Source organism: Callithrix jacchus, chromosome 12, assembly GCF_049354715.1.
Source record: "Callithrix jacchus isolate 240 chromosome 12, calJac240_pri, whole genome shotgun sequence".
NCBI classification, from domain to species: Eukaryota; Metazoa; Chordata; class Mammalia; order Primates; family Cebidae; genus Callithrix; species Callithrix jacchus.
This window is the reverse complement of record NC_133513.1, coordinates 117,408,338-117,431,584: the sequence shown is the minus strand read 5'-3', so window position 1 is coordinate 117,431,584 and position 23,247 is coordinate 117,408,338. Positions and strand designations below refer to the sequence as shown.

The window sequence follows — 23,247 nt, the reverse complement described above, 5'->3', positions numbered from 1 at the left end:
TGGTTCAGGTAGAAGGTTGAAACTGATGATTTATAGTGTGCACAGGATTCTTCAGTCCTGTTGGCTTTCTTCTCAGTCTCAGCGACAACCTTATATCTTTGAGCTAAATGTGAAAAAATGTTCCTTCCCCTACTTGTTGATTAATATTCCTTGAAAAAATATATTTCCATATATATAGCCTAAAGAGAAATGTCGGCAGTTAGACATACTAATCAGAGAAGGCTTTGTGTTTCAGTAAAGGTTAATTAAGACCCATTGAATTTTTTTCCTTAAAACATAAAAGTAAAATAATGTAATTAGCTATTTTTTCCCTCTCTCTCCCCAGAGGGCAGATGTGAATGTTCTACTTAAATGAAGCTATTTATTTAAATCCATCCAGATTTCTTCTGAAGTTTCCTACATCTTTCTTCTGCTATATCAGCTTATAGCTGCAATCATTTAATACGTTTTTCCTAGGGTGGAATTGGATGCCCTTTATCGATCTTACACGGAGGGGCATTCAATTACTTAATCTAAAGTGGTATTTCTGGGTCTCTCAATTACAATTTTGTTATAAATGGCTTGCTAATGATGCTTGGGTGCAGAGGTTAATGGGGGTGCCCAAGCAAGGGCTGGGTAATTGAACACTTTCTATTTTGGGACCCGTTATCTGATCTCTCTCTCGGTGCCAGGTTCCCACAGTGATGGTCTGCTTCCATCAGGCTCAGAATGGAGCCCAGGTGGGAATCGGTCTCACTGAAATGGACACCTGAGTTTTTTGGTTTAATACATGAATGGAAGTGCCAAGGGCCCCGTCTCGTCTGAGTCGACTGGCAGCAAACGTGGACATTCCAGACGGGTAAAGTGCAAGGGGCATACGTGACTCCCTTCTGAAGGAAGAAACACTTGAGTGTTAGGTTCTGAATGACTGTTCTTGAGATAATTTGTGGCCTATGGAGAAGGCCAGATGCGGAACATAACAGCAATCCATTTTCCTTTCAACACAGTCCCATTAATTGGATTTTTCTTCTCTGAGTTATGTTCTTTAATAGTTATACATAGTATAAGAATTCTTCTGAGGCCAGGCGTGGTGCCTCACACCTGTGATCCCAGCACTGTGGGAGGCTGAGGTGGGCTAGATCACTCCAGGCCAGGGGTTCAAGACCAGCCTGGCCAACATGGTAAAACCCCATCTCTTCTAAAAATATAAAAATTAGCCAGGCATGGTGGCCCTTGCCTGTAATCTCAGCTACTCAAGAGGCTGAGGCAGGAGAATTGCTTGAACCTGGGAAGTGGAGGTTGCAGTGAGCCAAGATCATGCCACTGCACTCCAGCCTGGGTAACAGAGTGAGACTCAGTCTAAAAAAAAAAAAAAATTATTCTGAAAGAATATGTAGTATGCTACTCTTTTTGCACTCCAGTAAACCCCACCCCTGACTTTGACCTTCAAGAGTCTACAGAGCCTGGTCCCTGCCTCCTCTCCTGTGGGTTTCTACCCCCACCAGCCACTGCCCCGAGGGCCTACCTGCCAATAGCTTCCTGGGCTGGGACTCCCCACAGCTTCTCTCCACAGGGCCTTTGCTTCCCTGGTCTCCGCATGACTGGCTTCCTTCTTGTCATTCAGGATATTCCTCCATCGTCCCCTCTGAAATCAGGTCTTCCCTGTCACCCTGTGTCTCATACCTCCCACTCCTCTAAGGCAGTAGCTCCAACCCAGGGGTGACTGTGCACCCCAGAGGACATTGACAATGCCTGGGGACATTTTTGGTTGTGACATCTCAGGGGAAGGGGTGCTCTGGCATCCGGTGGGTGGGGGCCAGGGTGCTGCTGAGCATTGTACAGTACAGAGGAGAGCCCTGACCACAAAAAAGGTGCCAGGCCTAGGAGGGTGCAAAGAATTCCCAAACCCTGTTCCAATGGTTTTCTTGTTCTCTCCCTGCTTTTTTATTCTTTTCCGCATAGGCTTTATCTATCAGCGTGCGGGATTATCTTCTTCATTTGGGACTTCTCTATAGCTTGTGCCCTGCAGCCCCTACCCCTGGTGGAACAGAAGCTCCACTTGGGAAAAGGCGTATTCTCTGGTCAGCTCTGCACCACGCGAGCTCCATCCAGGGAGGGCTTGTCTGGAAGCCACAGAGCTCTAGGGCCTTCATTTACAAGGGATTCACCTGGTCTTCGGATTGCTTGCCCATCTTACTGAGGATTTGACATACTATACAATGGCAATCAATTTGTGTAAAAACTTGTAAGATAGTTTTATGGGTTTTTTTTTGTTTTTTTGTTTTTTTTTTTTTGCAGAGAGGACCCCCCCACCTCATCCAGGGGTGTTTTCCAGCACCAGCAAACTGTCTAATTCCAGAACCGAACTGATTAACCTACCACTCAATTTAAGTCTGCCCCTACTAGAGACAGCCTCAGACTCTGCAGGTGTGTGGGCTTGATCCCCACTTCAGAGGCCAGTCCCAAGTATTGGGTCCCTAGGTTATCCACGCTTCTGTCCAAATCAGCTACAAAGGCAAGAGAGTCCCACAACCTCCTCAGTTTCAGTAATTCGCTAGAATGATTCACAGAACTCAAGAGAGTGCTTGACTCATCATCAGTCTATTATAGGACACAATGCAGAAACAGGCAATAGACGGGATGCATGGGGGGAGGTATGGGGGATGGTAGGTATGGGGGATGGTAGGTGGAGCTTCCATGTCCTCTCCCTTCACTGCACTCTCCTAGCACCTCCAAGGGTGGAAGCTGGAAGCTCCCTGAGTCCTTTGGTTTAGGGGTCTTGATACAGTTCCATTACAAAGGCATGACTGGTCAAATCGTTGGCCACTGGTGATGGACTTAATCCGCAGCCCTTCGTCCTCACCTGGAGTCTGGGGTTGCTGAAGGCTTCTCACCAAGGCTTGGTCTTTCCGGTGACCAGCCCCCAACCTGGAGCCATCCTGGCCCTCCAAGGGTCACCTCATCAGCGTACACTCAGGTATGGCTGAAAGGGGCTTGTCATGACTAACAAAAGGTGCTTCTCTCACCCCATCGCTTAGAAAAATTCCAAGGATTGCCAGGCATGGTGGCCGATGCCTGTAATCCCAGTACTCTGGGAGGCCGAGGTGGGTGAATCACGAGGTTAGGAGTTCAAGACAAGCCTGACCAAGGTGGTGAAACTCTGTCTCTACTAAAACTTCAAAAATTAGCCAGGTGCGGTGGCAGGCGCCTGTAATCCCAGCTACTCAGGAGGCTGAGGCAGGAGAATCGCTTGAATTTGGGTGGCAGAGGTTGCAGTGAGCCAAGATGGCACCACTGCACTCCAGCCTGGGTGACAGAGTGAGACTCTGTCTCAAAAATGAAAGAAAGGAAGGAAGGAAGGAAGGAAGGAAGGAAGGAAGGAAGGAAGGAAGGAAGGAAGGAAGGAAAAGATTCCCAGGATTTTAGCACCCGTGTACCCTAGGACTGAGGATGAAGACCAAACACTCATCTCTTTATTTCTGCATCACGTCCCTCACCTTGTATTGACTTTTGCCCTCCCCCAACTGGACATGCACAGCACTGAGTTGCTCTTCAAAAGGTATTTGTTGAACAAATGAATGAATGAATGAAAGAATGCTAGGAGGTGAGATAACACGGTATCTGAGTGTTTTTCTGAGGTCCTTGCAGCATCTTGAATTGCCTCCTCAGTTCTTTCTGTTTAGGAAGCAGGACTGGCAAAGGTGGGGCTGGGTAGAGGGGGAGGCTGCCCTGCAGACATGCTGTGTCCGCCTGGTCTGGGAGCCCCATCTTCTCTCCTCTCTGCTGAGACTGTCAGCTGCTCAGTTTTTTTACTTTGCTTGAAATGAGCTTCCCCCGCTCTTGTTTAGGAATGTTTTGCCCATTCTTTTGAGTCCAGATTATGTGCATTCCTGTCTTGGAGCTTCAAAGTCCATGTTTTGTTTGTTTTTTAAAGAATCTAATTTGATCTTCTGCAGCAGAAAGACGGAGGGTGGGAACTCCCTCCCTGCTGAGCTGCTGGTTGGAGTCGCATTTTTAACCCCAGCTTGGTCTTGTCTTGGACACGTGAAAAAATGTTTTCTTGGCTTTAATGATGGAGTTTCCAAGTAGGGGATCTTGCCCTTTTGTTTCTTTAGTTTGGAAGAATTGTTTGTAGCAAGCGATGGGTCGATGGGTCGGGGTGGTTGAGCCAGTTTGAAGCAGAGGCTGAGGCTTGAGGTTTCTGACATGTCCCTTCAGCTGCCTTTAGGGATGAGAGATGGGGGTAGGGCCTGAGATGTCTGGCCTGGCTTCCCAGAACTGGCCCCTTCCACATGCCTGCCCGGCGCCTCAGCAGGACTCAGGTCTCAGCCTTTACTGACCAGCCTTTCTCAAACTGGCTCCTCGATACCCTAGTGAGGCTCCGTGGCTGGTTATGTTCTTCCAACTTCGTGTATTATATTCCTCTCTTGTGGATTCACAGGGCTTATTAGCATATCAAAGGCCCTGAAAAGTTCAGCTGTGAAGAATTTTGTGTAATTCTGTCCATTCCACATTTTCTCCAAATAATTAAAGCACAGAACACTCACCAACGGCGAGCGGAACATTTTGTGGGAGGAAGACGTTTTGGGAAACACAGCTCGGCTGTTTCTTGGCCACCGTATTTTGAGAAAACATGGGCTTTTCAGTCCAAGGGGCATGAACACTTCTTCGGTTGAGATCTGATTGTTTAATCCTTCAGCCAGTACCTGGAGCTCTTCATGTGGGGTTGGTTAATGCCACCTCGGTGGAGTCAGTGAGGACTGTTTGAGGGGTGGCATGTGTAGAGCTGGAGATGAGTCACCACTGTTGGATAATTCTCAATTGTTAAGGAATAATCGCATGGTATAGGATCCCCCATCTTTGATTCCACTTCAAATGGCTTTGTTATTCACTGACAATTAAAAATCCTCATAGGAATAGTTGATCATGCTATTATTATCAATGTTGCTGACCTTTTATGGTATGCTAAATGTGTCAGGCATTTTTCAAACTCTTTACATGTAGTAGCTAATTTAGTACTTGTTAAGGTGCTCTTATTATCCTAATTTTGTTAGTGAGGAAACCAAAGCTCAGAGAGGTTATACGCCTTGCTCAGGGTCACACAGCCAGTTAGAGGTGATCAACCACTGCTAGAAACTCAGTAGGTCTTCTTTTTGTGCTTATCCATGGCTCTTTTTATGGCATCTACAAAGAAGTGTCATTTGGGCAACAATGTATTTTATAACCATAAGATTCTATTAATGGGTTTTTAAGAATCGTATCTTGCTCGGGATGATGAAAGCGAAAAATTATGTCAGGGCCTGAAACTCTGTGTCACTCGAGGGAATACTGTACATCGGATCTAATTGCTTAATAACTAAAGTCAAGTGGTTTTTTAATGATACATTCTACTGAAAGAGAGACTCATTTTATTGTTTCAAAATTTTCATTAACTTTTGCTTCCTGAATCTGATAATAAAGGTTAACTCTAAGAAAGAGACTGCTGATGCCAGCGATAGAGGAAAGAACACATTTTCTCTGCCTGCTCCCATTCTAACTATCCTCCTCAGTATTCCTCAGTTTTTCATTGACTGAAAAGCACTGATATTTCAATTCATCCCTCAAATTCATAGTCATTGACTGTGCATGAATCTGAGAATGATCACAGCATCCTGGGATTCAGAGATCCTGTAACTGAGATGTATCCAGGCAGAGGGATTAAGGGAGACATGGACCATGCAGAAAATGAGATGTTTGATGTGGTTCTGGAGGTGCTGGCATTGCAGCCATGTTTGGTGGCAGAAATTGAGCCCCAAAGCCAACTGCAAGAACCTGAAACCTCTTCCTTTATCCTTACAATTTTCTGTGACTTGCTTAGAACCAGGTTGGACTTAGAGGTGGAAAAGAGAGAGAGCATCTATCTCTCCTTGGAGGGTGAGCCTCGGGTTATTGCTATTATCACACAGCATAATAAATGTAATAAAACTTGTTGTCTTTTTATGTAGGAAATCTGGCATTTTTAAGTTTGCGCCCCATGAAGAGGAAACATTCCAAAGGCACTTGGGATGTAAAAGCGGAGATCCTCACAGATGTCTCCATGAATGGCATGCCAATCCATCCATCAATGAGAAGACCATGATTTCTTTTAATTTCGTGTGTGTTTCCGCATTCCCCAGCGAGAATTCTTCCACTTTTTTTTGTGCCATGGGAAAAACCTGAAGGGCAGGCAGAGTTGCTTCCGAACTTGTGACTTCTGCAAGGTTGCAGCGGTTCTTGGAGAACATGACTTTTGGACATCGCTTCCTTTTGTTTCCTTTCGGAGCTGAACCAAAGAATGCGTCCTCTTTCTCTAGTGCTTTGGTGTCTGCTTATTTCTGTATTTGTGCTTTTTGTCCATCTTATGTAATCACAAGACATCCTTAAGGTTTTCCAGCACGACTTGCGAACATCCAGACTTCTGGGGGGCCCATCCATGGCTCGGTAAGCCCAGGGCACTGGTGCTACCATGAGGCACTGCGTTAACTGCTGCATACAGCTGTTACCCGACGGCGCACACAAGCAGCAGGCTGACTGCCGAGGGGGCCCCCATCACGGTCACCAGGCGTGCCCCACGTGCAAAGGAGAAAACAAAATTCTGTTTCGTGTGGACAGTAAGCAGATGAACTTGCTTGCTGTTCTCGAAGTGAGGACTGAAGGGAATGAGAACTGGGGTGGGTTTCTGCGCTTCAAGAAGGGGAAGCGATGTAGCCTCATTTTTGGACTGATAATAATGACCTTGGTAATGGCTTCTTACATCCTTTCTGGGGCCCACCAAGAGCTTCTGATCTCATCACCTTTCCATTATGGAGGCTTCCCCAGCAACCCCAGCTTGATGGACAGCGAAAACCCAAGTGACACAAAAGAGCATCACCACCAATCCTCTGTAAATAATATTTCCTACGTGAAGGACTATCCAAGCATTAAATTAATTATCAACAGCATCACAGCCAGGATCGAGTTCACAACCAGACCGCTCCCAGACTTAGAAGATCTTAAGAAGCAGGAGTTGCATGTGAGTAGCTTTGTGCTAATCTTGACCGATTGGTTGATTTTTAGAAATGAGTGCTTTTCTTTCTATCATCATCTTTGGGAACACAGAAGGAAAATGACTAAAAAATGTCTCAGATGTAGCAAGGATCATTTGACAGCCTTACGGATTTGAATGCACTGAGAGAGTGCTGTTTGCTTCTGCTATGGAGTGCCAGGAAGGGAATCTGCTGTCCTGAACGCTGCGCTAGGCATGTTCAAGGGCCGCCGGCTCTCATAATTGCATTCCAGGACTTCTTGCTTGACATGTGGGGGTGGTAGTTAAAAGTTGCTTTTGCAGATCACCATCATTTGGGATTTTAAAGTTGAGTTAAATTTGATTTTCTGCTTCTATTCTGTATTTTAATCTCGAGTGGCAATTTAAATATACAACTAGTAAAAAGATTGTTTAATTACCGTGTGTGCATGTGTGTTGTGTATCAGAAAGGTGTAAATTATGGTGGAATGGATTTTGATTAAACTTCTTATTCTCTCCAAGTTTTTTTTTTTTTGTGGGGAAGTGGTGGTGAGAAAAGCACAGTCACTGACCATCTACCGTTTTGCTTTATTTGTTAATCATTGTCAAATATTCAAATTTGAACACGGTCGTTAGTCTCAGGACATGTTCCCATTGCACTTAGATTCTTTCATTGCTCATTTTCTCCTCTTCCGCGTCTCTCCTCCTCTTTCTGTTTCCTTGCAGATGTTTTCAGTCATCCCCAATAAATTCCTTCCAAACAGTAAGAGCCCCTGTTGGTATGAGGAGTTCTCGGGGCGGAACACCACCGACCCCTACCTCACCAACTCCTACGTGCTCTACTCCAAGCGCTTCCGCTCCACCTTCGACGCGCTGCGCAAGGCCTTCTGGGACCACCTGGCGCACGCGCACGGGAAGCACTTCCGCTTACGCTGCCTGCCGCACTTCTACATCATTGGGCAGCCCAAGTGCGGGACCACGGACCTCTACGACCGCCTGCGGCTGCACCCCGAGGTCAAGTTCTCCGCCATCAAGGAGCCGCACTGGTGGACCCGGAAGCGGTTTGGTGAGTGCCAGGTCCCAGGCCCTGCGAGGGCGGCAGGAAGAGACTGCACAATTCCCTTGTCAGGAGGCTGTTCCCACGCGAAGACCCAGCAGGTCTGGAACCCGGTTCCCAGCCATGCAGTGAGCATTGCTAGCTGTGTGCAGGACAAGGGGACGGGTCAGAACTGGCAGCTCTTCTTGTCCCGAAAGCCCGGGCACATGAGCCCAGCAGTGAGCAGTGAGTGCCAGTAAGGGCCAGCAAGGAGGGTGTGATCTGGGCTCTTGGCTCCCAGCTCTGTGCTGTTCCCAGATCTATGCCGTTCCCAGGTCCGTGCCGTTCCCAGGTCCGTGCCGTTCCCTGCTGCGTGCGGTTCCCTGCTCCGTGCCGTTCCCTGCTGCGTGCGGTTCCCTGCTCCGTGCCGTTCCCTGCTCTGTGCCGTTCCCTGCTCTGTGCTGTTTCAGCAGCAGTCCCTGCACCTGGAGGAGACTGAGTTGCTTCAGGCCTCAGCTTCTCTGACCTGCCCTGTCTGCCTTATGGGTTCCATATGGAAACCACATGGAGATCATTCTAGAGGCCCTGCTCTCAACTCTTTGCTGCAGGCTGACGGCAGCCACCACCCATCCCTCTCTGCTCCATCTCAGCCCCAAGCACCTGCAGTCCTCAGGTCACTGTTTCCTCTCTGTAACCTTTTCCTTGTGCCAGGAGAGGTTTGGTCACTGGAGCTGAGGCGTGATACGTGCCTGTTGTCAACCAGAGTCCCGGCAGGCCACGAGGATGTTTTCCAGTAATGGACTCAGGTTGCCTAGAAGGGAATCTTCAAAGTTTTACTTAGACCAACACTTAATGTATTTCCTGACACACATTTGCTTTCATCCTTTTGATGTTCGTCCTACAGTGAGCTAAAGTGTCAATGTTTCTTTTGTGGTTTAGCAGCGGCCGCTGTAGAAGCGAGGGTCTCACATCCTTATGCATTTGCTGGACGTGTCTGAACACACTCCCCTGCCATAGGGTGCTCCTCCAAGGCTCACAGTGATTTCCCCTTAATGAAAACCAGCTTCCCACTGGCAGGAAAGGAGGAAGAACAGGAGTGGGCCTCTGGAATCTAGTCTTCAATGTCACCTTGAACCTCTTGTTGCTTTGACCGCGGATGTTCTCGTTCCAATTTCCATTGACCTCAGGAGTTGCGGTTTTGGAAAGTGGATTTTTAAATGTTTGCAAGTGAAATTTATTTAGTTTTTAGGCAGGGGGTGAGTTTAAGCTGTATGTAGCCAATGCCAGAATCCATGTCTGTCTAGGATGTGATCAGTTCCCCTTATTGTTTGTACAAAGGGCAGGGTATTTGATTGAACAGGGCAGGAGAGAGAACATCAGATGGGTGCTGGCTGGGTCCCATGAGGAAGGCATCATGGAGTTGATAGGATACTGCCCTCCTCTCTCTGTGGGCTGCCCTCCATCCTCTCTCCCGGCTTGAGACAACATATGCATCCTGCGTGTCCTTGCTCCCCAGTCACTTACGAGTCCCACCTGTGCACAAAATAACCAGCCCCAGACTCTGTCCCTCCAAGCAGACCCGTTTCTAGCTCTTAAATAGGTGTGCCAGCCTTTAAGCTGCATCTGTCCAGCTTAGCGGTGGTATCTTCCAGCACTTGAAGCATGCATGGATTGAAAGTGGGTAGCCAGGCTGCATAGATGCCCCACCCCATCCCCATCAGCCACTTTTGAAGCTCACCTGGGCTGAGCCTCTTGCTGCTGCAGCCACGCCCTTTAGATCTCTCCATCTCTCTCTGGTCGCTCTCTGGGAGGCCATCACCCTAGCAGTAGCAACTTTGTCCCTAGTATCTCCTGACTCTTGGTTCTTGTAGGAATCGTCCGCCTAAGAGATGGGCTGCGAGACCGCTACCCCGTGGAAGATTATCTGGACCTCTTTGACCTGGCAGCACACCAGATCCATCAAGGACTGCAGGCCAGCTCTGCAAAGGAGCAGAGCAAGATGAATACAATCATTATCGGTAAGGCTTCTGTGTCCTCTCGCAGGGCTGGCACCCTCCCTGGGGTCCTGGCCCAGCTCTGCTTCACCAGCAGCACATTTGCATGGTGGCAGCAGAATTCCTTTGAGCCACCACTTCTCCGCCTGGCCGGCACTCTTACCGCTACATAAAGTGTTCACATCACTTGAACAGTTACTGTGAAATGCAAATGTTGACTTTCTAATTCTATGGAGACTTAAGGACAACTGATGGCTTTCGTGAAAAGTTGCCGTTTCTTTGTTTTTAAGAAATTAAGCAGGGATATTGACTTCCTTTCCTGATGTACGGATCTGATAAGTTTGCATGGGGAGTTATAAATGCAGTTAACTGGTTAGTCATCGATTTGCTGCTTGGAGCTTTTGTAATCCCTGACCACTGGGACCGTAAGAGACGGAGGCAGCTTCTCCTGAAACAGACTCAGCCCCGATACATCACCTCTAACTAATTGCTGTTTAAAAAGCCTGGCCCCTGTCAACCTAATGCCTTTGGGCATTCAAAATGAGGTTGATTAATAACAATTTGTTTTAAACATTCACAAGAATATTTTGTAAGTAAACATATATATTCACTCTTTTTAAAATTTACTTTTTATGGTATAATTTAAGGTGTACAACATAACAATGTTTTGATTGACATAGTGAAATGATTACTACAGTGAAGCAAATTAACAAAGCCAATTTTTTTCACAGTTACCTTTGTGTGTGGGTAGGTGGTGTGTGTGTATGTGTATGTGTATGTGTATGTGTATGTGTATGTGTATGTGTATGTGTGTGTGTATTAAAAGCACCTGAAATCTGTCCTGGAAAATTTCTAGCATTTGATACAGGATTAATAGGATTAATAACCACAGTACACATGCTCTGCCTTAGATCTCTAGACTTGTTATTTGTCTGACATAATTCTTTTTATTGGATTTAGCTTAGAAGGCGTTTACCCACTGATGCTTCTGAAAGAGAAATTGAATCACGTTTTGCTTAAATTGTTTACCTTAGTGATCTGTTTTTTAATTTTCCTGGATCCGTTATATTTGCAATCTCCAAATTAAATGAATCTATTAGCTACTAAGAGGAACTGTAATCAGCCCTTTGAAAGATGACTTTTTAACTTAAGACTCTCATGTCCAAGGGGACAGGCTTATGTGTCCAAGTCCTGACTTAGTTCTTCTTTTTTTTTAACTGAAAGTGATTAAGTCACTGAGAGTCACCTCCAGTATGATATAGCTGTTAGTTAGTCTTTTGCAAACGTGGGGGTCCAAACTCCCCAAATCACAAGCCTAACATTGTGACTCCTATACCATATGCCTGTGGGAAAATCACATGTTCTTATGAAAGAGCTGGAAATATGTATCCTCGAGCCAGGAAACAGAGACTAAGATAATGAATGAAAAAGGAAAGCCTCAGTTTGGTCTCCTAATTTTGCTTGCTCCTAGATTTAAAAAGAACAAAAAATTAAATCACTCTCCTAATATTTACTGAAAGCAGAGTTTGGTGACTTTTATGGTAGTCTTGTGGTGTGACAGGTATCTAGTGCTGCCTGGGCCAGCAGCCAGCTCTGTGCCATGCAGCCGATCATTTTTCCTCTTCCTGGACTCTGTCTGTACCTCTCCAAAGTGGGATTGTTGGACCAGGACAGTCCTAGACTCACTCCAGCTCTGAAATGTGACTCAGCTCTTCCTCTTTGTTAGATTCTGGGTGGAAATGGCAGGATCTTTCATCATCTTGGGCCCTAGGTCAGTGAGGACCTTTCTTCCCTGTCATTGTTGACAGCTAGAGTCATACAGGAGGTTCAGGATGCAAGCAGCCTGAATGTGATGGCTGAACTTGGGGCTAGGGCTTTAGACATGTTGAAAGGCTCCTGCCTCTATCCCAAGTACCCCACGTGGTACTCCGTTTCTTGAATTACCTGTCTTCCCCCTTATATCTTAAAGTCTGAGAGGGGAAGGGCTGTGCTTTCCTTCCTCCATCTGTCCCTGGTGCTAAGCACGGTGCTGAGCACAGATTAGACACCAAATGAATGCTTCCTGGATAGACAAAGGATGGATGGTGGCTGGATGGAAGGAAGACAGGTGGATGGACAGGTGCCTCCATGGCTCTAGAACCAGTTCATTTTTGAGATCTGACAGAATTTGTGCCAATTTAGGTAGTGAGTCCACTTGGCCTTTATATTCTCTTGTTCATGGGGAGTAGAATTTTAAAGGGACTTCTGATTGACTTGTTTTTTCTGTATCCTAGGGTGTTATCTCTTTTAAAAAAAGAAGGAAAAAAGGCCAGAACAGAGCTGGTCACCTGGTTGTGGTCACACATCCGACAGAACTGATAGGGCCCTACCTGCTTCCTGCAGGGATACGATTCGCTTGTCACTGACCAAAGAGACTCAGTCATCTGGCTCAGTCTCTCCCTGGATAAGTAACTTTGAGATGTGTCCAGTGGTCCTTGGCAAACTGTCAGGAGATCAGGTGTAGAACGGATTGATGGATTTGCCTTTTTAAATCTCTGAAGACTTTCCCAAACACACACACACCCACACACCCACACACACACCCCTCAAACCCTCGGGAAACTGGCTTCATCCTCTGAGAGCGTCTGTGCTGTTGGAATGCCTGCCTGTGCCTTGGCATCACCTCCATGCTGGGGTGTGTGTTTGCCATTTGCATCCTTCACTCGTGAGGACCATGATGAAATGTGAAATGGGCTGGGACCCAGTTCCTATTCACCCAGTCTGCACTGAGTAGGCGCCAGCTGTGTGCAGAGCAGTGGCCTGGCAGGAGACAGGGCCTGTGAGCCCTGTGTCAAAGGCCTTCTCTCTTTTAGTCTTAGAGTATGCCCTGCAATGAACCATTACAGCTTCGAGGAAAGAAATCACACCCGAATTCCTCATGAGGGTTAGTGTCCCCACCCTCCTCCTTTCTCCTGACGCTTTGGAAGGAAACCATCTAGTACCTGCTCCAGGCTCCTGGTCTGCTAGACCAGTTCTTGGCTCCTTCCAGCTCTGAAATGTGGTTCAGCTCTGCCCCAGCTCTTTCTCGTTAGATCCTGGGCAGAAATGGCAGGGTCTTTCATCATCTTGGGTCCCCAGGTCAGAGAGAACTCCATCTATTATTACTAGAACCATCTAGTATATAGAACGTATATTGGAAAGCTATACAGGAAAACTGTTTTCAAAACCACCTATAATTTCCCACCTAGACAGCTGCTATTTATGTTTTGGTATATTTTCTTACAGACTGCATTGTCAGCGGGCCTTTAAAATGCCGTGGAGCTGTGTGCCATGAGCTCAGTTAAATATTGTGAAACTGAGGGGCCAGATGCTAGTGAAGGGTTTTTCTTTTTTGTTCACCTTGGAAAGAGGAGCTCAGGGCTGGGGGACACTCAGTGTTTCCTGGATCCCCTGGACTTCCAGACAGAGAGTTTTGAGGTAGAGTTGGGGTGTGGCTGTGGCTGTGGCAGGGGTGGGCATTTAACCTTCTCTCCTTGGAGTCCCTTCTGCCCGCGAAGGCTGACAGCTTACCCTCTCCCGCTGCTTAAGAGGGCCAGGTTTGGCCTCTAGCACCCAGGGCCACTCCATGGGAGCCTGCGTTCCCACCCTGCTGACTTGCAGTGTTTGCTGTTTCCAGGGGAGGCCAGCGCCTCCACGATGTGGGATAACAATGCCTGGATGTTCTTCTACGACAACAGCACAGACGGCGAGCCACCGTTTCTCACCCAGGACTTCATCCACGCCTTCCAGCCCAACGCCAAGCTGATTGTCATGCTCAGGGACCCTGTGGAGAGGTGAGCAGTTTCTGTGTTTTGTATTTGGGGTCAAAAGAAAAGGCACTTTTGAAGAATGGTGTTCCCCTCTCATCACAAATAAGATTCTGTCTCCTTTAGAAAAAATTAAACTGGCTGGGTGCGGCGGCTCATGCCTGTAATCCCAGCAATTTGGGAGGCTGAGGCAGGTGGATCACCTGAGGTCAGGAGTTCAAGACCAGCCTGGCCAACATGGTGAAACTCTGTCTCTACTAAAAATACAAAAATTAGCCAAGTGTGGTGACACACTCCTGTAGTCCCAGCCACTTGGGAGACTGAGACAGGAAAATTGCTTGAACCCAGGAGATGGAAGCTGCCGTGAGCCAAGATGGCGCAACTGCATTCCAGCCTGGATGACAGAGCAAGACTCCAGCTCAAAAAATAAATAAATAAAACAAAAAACAATAAACAGAACTTGCAATGTTACTGCTGTTTCTTATATAAATGTTATTCTTGGGGCAGTCCTCACAAGTTTAAACACATTGCAGATTGTTTTCTTAGCCATTCTGATCCTGGTCGGTGCGACTTCAGCCCCAGTGGGCTTGACCGGGGACACAGGACCGATCCTTGGTACTGTCAGGGCCCAGGAAACAGCCTTAGAATCGGGTGTAAGCTGCCCCATGTGGTTTAACTTCTAGAATTCTGTGTCTCTCGGTGTGGTTGATGACTTTATCCTGTCTGCATTGAACATAGTTTCCAGCTTTCCTTGAGAGACCTAAAGGAAGAACAATGATGAGTAGAGCAGCTTTGCTCTAAGATCAAGGGTTGCCCAGTGTGGGTGAGGCCAGGGCAGTGGGATATTGAGTAGCCATAAGGGGTGGCCTGGCTGAAACTGGGCGCTACCTGCATCACTGATACCTGTGTGAATGTAGAATCTCAGGGCTGCCAGGATCTTCAAGTTATACTGAATACCACCGCACCAGAGATAAGGGGGTACCCAGTCTAATCTAATCCGCCCGCTGAGTCAGGGAATTCTCCACCCTGTGGAGATGGCCAGTGTAGCTTAGGATAGCTCTGTTCCTATTTTGAGACGAGGTCTGTTTTGAGGGAATATCCACTCATTGGTCCTGTTTCTTTTCCATACAGTCAGACAAACCAGGTCTAATCCTTCCAAAATAGGAGAGGCTGATGATATTTAAAGACAGGGACTTGGTGGCCCCAGGAAACTGACCCCTGGGATCCCTTCCTTGGGTGGCATACCTTCCTGGCCCCTCATATTCGCCAATTATAACAATAAGGCATGTTTGTCGTGTAAATTTCAGAACATATATTGGAAAACTGTTTTCAAACTACGATTTATGTTTCGTGTATTTTCTCCCAGACTTTTTCTTTTCTATGCAATTTTGTGTGTGTGTGATGGTACAGTCTTATGTCCTGCTTCTTTCATTTTGCATTGTTGCCCCCAAAGAACATGCTTTACAGTTGGCCCTGGTCACACTTCTGAGCTGATGTCCCTCTTGTAGAGTCTGCATGGCTCCTGACGCTCTGTGACCTGGCCGGGGAGAGGCTGGATCCGCCCTCTCTAAGCCCTGCCCCCTGAGCCTGAGCTCTCAGTGGCTATCACAGTGCCATCCCTTGTGGCACATGCCAGATATACTTTTGCTCCCTGCCCTCTGTGTCTTCCAGCTCAGGACTCTGTCCACTCTGTTCTGAGGCAGCCGCCGACTTGCTGTCCCTTGCCATGTCCCACCTGCTGGTTCCCACATTTTGGAGGCAGGAATTGGCCCTGCTGAGTGGGCTGGGCTGGTCTCCTTCTGTCCATTGGGGCTAACACAGTGGAGGTCTCATGGTGACATAGCTGTCACCTCAAGCTGACCCTTCACCACCCCCAGAGGTGTTTTCATAGCTGCTCTGCCTCCCCATCCCACAAGGCCCCCAGCTGAAGGGCGCAAGTGCTCTGTGTGCTCAGCAAATGTTTTCCTACCGCTGCTCCTTAGTTCCTCATTCTGAGGAAGGTCAGACCACGCCTCAACCTCAGGGGCCAGGAGCGCACACAGCAGCCTTGTGTGCTCTCTGGGCACAGAGAGGGGCTGCTGATCTATCGGGACTGGGTTTGGTGCGTGTCTGCCCTGTTCTGGGCTCCGGGAGGCTGGAACTTCTGGGCTGCGCAGGGCCGGGGGCATGGTTGTAGTTCTGCAGAGTAGGAGGATGGGGGAGTGGGCTCCTGAGCGCAGAGATCCAGAAGGAACTGACCTGGAGAAACTGATGCCAGACCGGATTTTGAAGGATGAATAAGAGTTTGCTGTGTAAACAAGGGAGGAAGGTGGGTTAGGAGGAAGAAGCGTTCCATGCAGAGGACAAGTATAAGGGAAAAGACCACGTGTTCTCCTGTTAGTGGGTGGAGCCAGGGTCCCTGAGTGTGTCTCTTCCTGGAGTTCTGGTCCCACTTCTGAGGACACTAACACCACAAAGGTGAGCCTTAGAACAGGAAGACAGCAGCGCTGTGCAGGTGCAAGTGGCTCAGCCAGGAGGAGGACCTGCCAACTCTTCTCTCTTACCCTAGTCTGAGTCTGCCAGCTAGAAAGAAGCTCACAGTTTACAATGCGGTCCTCCCAAGTAGCCACCATATTTTCTTCTTTTTAAAAACAAATACTCTATTTATATTAGGAACAGAACGTGAAAGTTTCCTGTCTCCTTAGTCCTCAGCCTAAGAGAAGTAGTTGGTCAATTCAAACATATATTATATTCAGCCCCTGCCATGGGCTGGGTGCTGTGCTGGGCACTGAGCATATGTGCCCTGGTGAACAATGATGGTGACACAGTGCCTCCCACCTGAGAGCTGGTGCTTTATCGGAGAAGTGGGTCTCGCCTTCATCAGGGCCATGTCCCTGTGCTGAGGAGCAGGGCAGGACACGGGGAAGTGGCGTGTTAGGACACTGACCCAGGCCTTGCATTGCCTGTGGTACTAGTTACCTACTACTGTGGAACCAGTTCACCCAGCACTTAGCAGCTTCAGACAGTCTCTGGGGATCAGGAACCTGCGTGCAGCTTTACTGGGTCCTCTACTTCAGGTCTCTCACAAGGCTGCGACCCAGCTGTCATCAGGGCTGGGCCTCTTCCGTATGCTTGACTGGGGAAGGACCTGCTTCCAGGCACACAAGGCTGTGGGCAGAATTTAGTTCCTTAAGAGCTGTTGGAATGAGGGCTTCCTATCTTTGCTGGCCTTTGGTGAGAGGCTACCCTCAATACCTCGCCACAGGGCCTCTCCAGTGTGGCTGCAGAATTTATCCAAGCCAGCGAGCTAGAATGTCTGCCAGCAGATTAGAAGTCATGATCTTTTCTAATCTAGTCATGAGTGTGAAATCCCATCATCGTTGCCATATTCTGTTGGTCAGAATCAAGTCATGAGGTCTAGCTGCATCCAACGGGAAGAGACTACAGGATGTGAACACCAAGAACCAGGTATCAGCAAGGACCATCTTAGGAGTCAGCCACCTCCCATTCTGCACCTGCTCCTCGGGAGACTGGGGCCTGGGCTTTGTGGCCAGGAAAGTAGCTTCCAGCTTGATCCCAACTTCAGTGACAGAGGAAGGGTGTGTTTATGTGCATATTTTCTGTGTAAGTTACTGACACAGCAGCTGTTTCATTTCTTCTTAAACATTTATAAAAATACCTAACAATAGGAATTTCTTCTTTTTCGAAATCCATGACTCACGGCCTATCTGAAATGTCTGGCTCGTCTCCCATCTCAGCCAGAAAGGATGATAAATGCTGTGTGTTTAGGTCACTCTTAAAGAAACAAACACTTTGAGCCCAAGTTCCATTAGTCTAACGGGATCCTGGGCCATTCGCCCACTTCCGTTCTTCCGTGACCTTGCACTTCTGTAAGCAGGAGATTTTGTGGGGTGCTGGTTGCAAGTGTGATTGGCCCAAGTTGTTCTTTTCCTTCTGTAAATTGGCTTGGAGTGGGGGAATACCACTTTGATTTCTAGTTTTAGGTTCATATTCAGCCTTTACTTCCATAATTGATCAAAGGTAGAGGGTTTGAAAATGTTGGGATTGTAAGCACAGCCAAATCACTTTTTAATTTCCAGAGAAGGATTCAAGTGGCAAGTCCATTTTTTTTCTGGAGGAGAACAGCGGAATAATGGAAGGAAGTGGATGGGATGGTTCATATGGCCAAAGAAGCCAGCCAAGAATTCATGTTCCAGTTTTCTCTCTGTAAGAGATCATGACAATTTAAAACTAACTTGATGCATTCCTACGCTAAATTGGCCCAGTTAATTAAAAAGAAACCACCAATTGTAAGCAGAATTTTTCTTTATTTAATCCTATTCGTAAGTGGTAAAGACAATTCTTTCCAAACACATCTCACATTAGCCTCCTGCCTCTTCATTTGTGAGACAGTTGATAGAGTTTGTATCGTAATTCAGAGGCGATTACAGCCCCCACTAAATGTGAAAAATGCGCAGAAGGTGCTGGCCCCGCCAACCTAGTTGCATTCCTCTTTTATTCAGGGGACATTTGGAGTGGGGTCATGCACCATCTGTTAAGGACTTCACAGTGTCTGTATTTTGGTTGTAATTCTCTGTGTAGTTTTAATGTAATGCCCAGAAACGACCACCACGGAAATGGTTCGTTTTCCCATTTTATGACGATGAGTCCAAAGGGAAGGAGAATTCAGCTCGGTTAGGAATTCGAACTCGATTTTGACCCAAACCCCTTGAGTCTTGGAACCTGGCTAGTTGTTTTCTTCATCTGCTTATATAAACTGAATTTTTAAAGAACCCCTCGGACTGGTCAAATGGTTCATTTATGATGATAAACTAGGAAAGGAAGCAGGCTTTTAATGAAATGGATTCTGTTATAGGCAGTCACTCGTGGGGACACGGAGGATTAGTGGGCTGAACATTTGGACAGGAATCCCGGTTTCATCAGCTTCACTCTGTCTGTAGTGTGTGAGGGGGCGTGAGGGTGGTGCGCAGCTTTCACCCACTGAGTGGGAGGTGTAGCCTGATCATGGTGGTAGGGACACAGCCTTGGGGACCCAGCTGATCTGCATTGGAATCCCAGCTCTGCTGCGTACTGTTCTGTGACCTGGGACAAGAAACGTAACCTCTCTGTGCCTCATTTTCTCATTGGTAAAATGGGGGAAGATAGACCTACCTCCAGGATAGTGAGAATTACATGATTTAATGTATGTAGTAATGTGTTTAAACAGTGCTGGACAAATGGAAAATATGTCATCATTAGCTATTATTATTAGGTATTGGTAATAGTTAATAATAATAACAATAAACTGATTGCTATTTACTCACTCCCCTAATACAGTTTTGAACCATATAACCTAGTTTTGGCCACAGTGGACCCCATACATGATGATGGTCCCATGAAGTTATAATCCCACGTTTTCATTGTGGCGTTTTCTATGTTTCAATACACAAATTCTAACTTCTGTGTTGTAACTGCCTACAGAATTCCTGCTCTACAGGCTGATAGCTAGGAGCATTAGGCTGTACCTTGCTGCCTAGGTGTGTAGTGGGCTGTGCCATCTGGATTTTTGTAAGTGGCCACTCTATGACGTTCACACAATGACACTGCGTAATGACGCATTTCTCAGAACACATATCCCCGCTGTTGAGTGACCCTGGCTGTGTCTGTTGAACACCGTTGATGTGCTGGATGCAAACTTTACATAGGAGAGGAAAATCCATCCCATTTGCTCTCACGGAACCTCTCTAGTTGAGGGAGTGGGGCCAGGCTTCATGTAAGTGATGGAGCTGGGGCAGCCTGTAAGAGCTGCCTCTGGGTGAGGCCTCTCCCATCTATCTGCCTTTGGACAGGACCACCTGTGGAAGCTTCACCTTGAGTGATACTGGTGGTCTCTTCAGCTGAGGGTCATTCCCAGGAGGGACCGGGCTGTGAGTCATGGGCAGGGTGGCTCCCCAGTTTTGCAAAGCTCTGTAAATAGGAAGGGCTTGGTCTTTGTGGATGCCCAGGCCTGGACGCACCCCATTCACCTACTTCTACACCAGAGCGAGCAGGATGCCCACTCAAGGGCAAGAGCCAGCACGCACCGAAGGGAGCTGAGCTGATTCATGCCTTTGAACCACAGCAGAACTTTGACTTGAGAACCTCTCTTGCTCCTCAGGCAGCACCAAAAGCCCTTCCTCAAACACCTCAGCTCCTCTCAGCCCCTAGAAGCACTGATTGAAAGCCCTGGATGTGTTCTCAGGCAGAAGAGGAGAGCCTGGCACTGGGAATGTCATGCGATGTTTTCTCTAGAAGAGATTTGCACAAGGATTAAAACGCAGGCTGTTCTCAGCACCAAGGGAATCATTATTGATTTAAACCATCTCAAAGGGAAATTAGAAGAACGCCTCTGTGGAGAAGAGACAGAATGAGGAGAAAGGCTGTGGGAGGATAGAGGTTGCAGCAACAGCCCTGTATCGATTTCTCTTTCGTGTTCCTCCATCCAGCTCTCACTCTTTCCTTTTCTCTAAGATTCTGAAAGATTAAGAATGACGAGGAGTCCTTTCTAGGACTGCTGAGTGTGGCCTCTTCATTGAAGCTGCCTATTGATTCCTGTTGGGTTTAGGCATTTTGCTTCCCAGAAGCTGCCTGTTGACACACCTTGATACCTTGATAGGGGCCCTGGAAGCAGCATGAGGTCACTTTAATAGGACTGAGCTGCTGAGCTACTCAACGTCACGGGGGTTGGTGGGAGGGAGGGCTGGCAGCGCCCAGGCCAGAGGACAGCTCGGGCCTTTGTGAAAGGGTTCTCTGAAGGCCATTCATCAGGGACCGCCTGGTGAGGCGCCACATCTTGTTATTGGTGGGAGGAAAACCACCAAGCTGAAAACTCCCAAGTGTTGAACACTTTATTTCTTGGGGAAATGTTTGCGAAGTTCTTGGCAGTCCTGTGTATTCCCACGTGATTGTTTGGAAAGGATGGTTCCATGCAGGATGAACACTCTAGAGAAAAAGAGCCCCGTTGTGTCTGTATCTGCAGAGATCCTGAGGTGAGATGTGTGCCTGCTGGGCCAGGATCAGGGAGACACTTAGAAACGGCTCTGGGGTGGCCAGAGTACAGGGATGCATCTCACCTGGGCTTCTGGGCTGCCTAGTGAGGCTGACTGTGTTGAAGGAGGGAGCGGCAGCACATGTAACACAGTGGCCAGCCCAGGTGTGCCAGGGCCATTGCTGCGCAGTGAGGGGCCCGCCCCTTGGGACCCAGGCCTGGCTTGTAACCAGGGGTAGCCCGCCAATCCTTGCTGCACCCTAGTTTTCTCACATGTAGAAACATCTGCCATCAGGGTCACTGGCGAATCATGAGAAGATGCTTTGTAAACCATGCCGGGTTTGGAAGCGTGAGGGATGCATGGCATCGCCTCTGAGAAGTGCTTCCTTCCAGTCCGTGAACAGTTACCGGGGCCCTGTGATTGGATGCTCCGGAAGAAACAAAGCAGGGCTGGGAACCCCACTTGTGCGCAAGGAACCTAGGGCCTGGTAGGAAAGAGAATGGCCCCAACGAACAGGACAATTGTCATTCACTTGGGCGTTTTTAGGCCTAAACATGGATGTTCTTAACTGGCAGAAAATGAGCCTCACCAGTGTCACCCTGTGTTCCTAAAGTGACCTTAGACATTCCCTCCTGATGAGACAGTCTGTGATTCAGTGGAACAAAAGGGCTCAGTCTCAGCTACATTAAATGGCTTTTATCTTGGTAGGAAAAAATATATAATCATTATTGATGATACCATATCACAGGCTGAGAATTATTGATCAGCGATTTAAATTCGGATGCCAAATGGAGAATAATGGGGCCAGGTGCTCCGGCTGCCTGTCATTACCACCCTCACATGGCTACAGGCCTGCAAGATGTTATTGAGGGTGAATTGGAGGACATGATTTTGTCCCCATCTCGGGGGCTCCTGCCTGAGGAAATGTGACTGTTACCATAACTGTCACTGAGGAGCCACCTCAGGGGTGTTTGAGAAGCACAGACAGGTGGGACCAGTGTCATTGGGATGAGCCAGCCCAGGACGGCCACCTGCTCCCAGCCACCTGCAACTTCAGCACCAGCTTGGGATCTTTTCTCAAGGGTAGCCCTCTGAGAAGTCCCATGTGTGGAGCAGTAACTGGAAGAAATGTCACAGCTCAAGGCCACCAAGTGCCTGCCCTTGTCAGAGCTGACACTGAGATTGAAGCTTGTGCCTTTTGACCTGGGTTGAAAGTAGCATTCGCTCATCAGGGGATGAAAACATCTTGGGACGGGGCAGGGGTGGCGTTCCCACAGCTTCCTGGTGTCTACTAAAAACTGCCAAATTGTTCACATTACATGGGTGAATGCTGCGGTACGTGGATCATATCTCAGTATAAAAATGATATGAACAAAAACCCTAAAAAGGAGGAGGAATGCACTGTGAAGAGAGGTTTCCCCAAACTAGTGGCTTTGGAGCCAGCACCTGCAGAGTTCTCACGTAGAGGGCAGGCCGATTAATTACCACATCATCATTTAGGAACTGACACCGTTCAGATCTAATGAGCTATTGCAGTAACCAATGAATATTAGCTTTTCCGAGAGATACAGTCATGCAGTGTGTTCTCACTTCACGATAGACACCTGAACTCCCCTTTGCTGTGGCTGTCATTTTTCCAGATGGCCACTGTGATGTTCTGTAAACACATGTGCCGTTCCCGACCATGGCCTTGGAGTGCCTCACGTTTATCCTAAGTGTTTGTTTGCCACTCAATTACATTTTAATTGTTTATCAGTCTCCTGTGACTTATTAAGTAGTTCTGGAGAAGAATTGACTTTTTCTTCTAAATCACAGTGCACCTAAAATAATATAAACATCTAAACAAACAAAACCCGAAAACTACCAGTGCAGATGGCCAGCACCCACTCTACTCAGCTGTGGATTTGTCTCCTTGCCTAAGCTCAGAGGGCAGGGGTGAAGGGCTTTGGGGTCGGGCAGGCCTGGGTTGGTTTTGGTCCCGGCCCTGGAGCTTCCTGGGCCACGTGACCATGGGCAAACTCCCTAACCTCTCTAGGTGTCAGCTTCTCCCCCATAAAATAGGGTGGCCTGCATCTCACTGTGGGTTGTGAAGATGGAAGCAGAACATGCATGCAGCGCCCTGCACAGGGCCTGGTGGTGGCGGCCCTCCCTACCCTGCAGCATTGCACATCAGAAATGGAAACTGTGAACATTGCAGGTGCTAAACCCAGAAAGCAGTCACACAGAGCGCAGCCAGGAGGAGTAGCAGCAGCTCCTGCTTTAATAGTGCTCAGCTCAGACCTCTGCTCATGCTTCCTCAGAACAGCACCTAGACGTGTCCCTGAACGAACTCAGCAGTGGTCTTGGGGTGATCATCCAGATTTCACATAGTAGGGTCTTGCCCACTCCTGGCCACTTCTTTCACCCTCAGGGAGAGATATGGTCA

At 47.8% G+C, this 23,247-nt stretch overlaps 1 protein-coding gene across 10 annotated transcripts in view; it reads left to right on the top strand.

Moving 5' to 3' along the window:
- CHST15 (carbohydrate sulfotransferase 15) overlaps positions 1-23,247 on the top strand; it is an 84,150-nt gene that overhangs the window by 41,520 nt on the left and 19,383 nt on the right. For all 10 annotated transcript variants that reach the window (XM_035269397.3, XM_008978859.5, XM_035269398.3 and 7 more), the window contains 4 exons: positions 5,964-7,009; positions 7,727-8,066; positions 9,908-10,054; positions 13,686-13,842. In XM_035269397.3, the coding sequence (XP_035125288.2) occupies positions 6,464-7,009; positions 7,727-8,066; positions 9,908-10,054; positions 13,686-13,842 (1,190 nt within the window). In that variant the 5' untranslated portion in view covers positions 5,964-6,463. The remainder of the gene's footprint in view (positions 1-5,963; positions 7,010-7,726; positions 8,067-9,907; positions 10,055-13,685; positions 13,843-23,247) is intronic.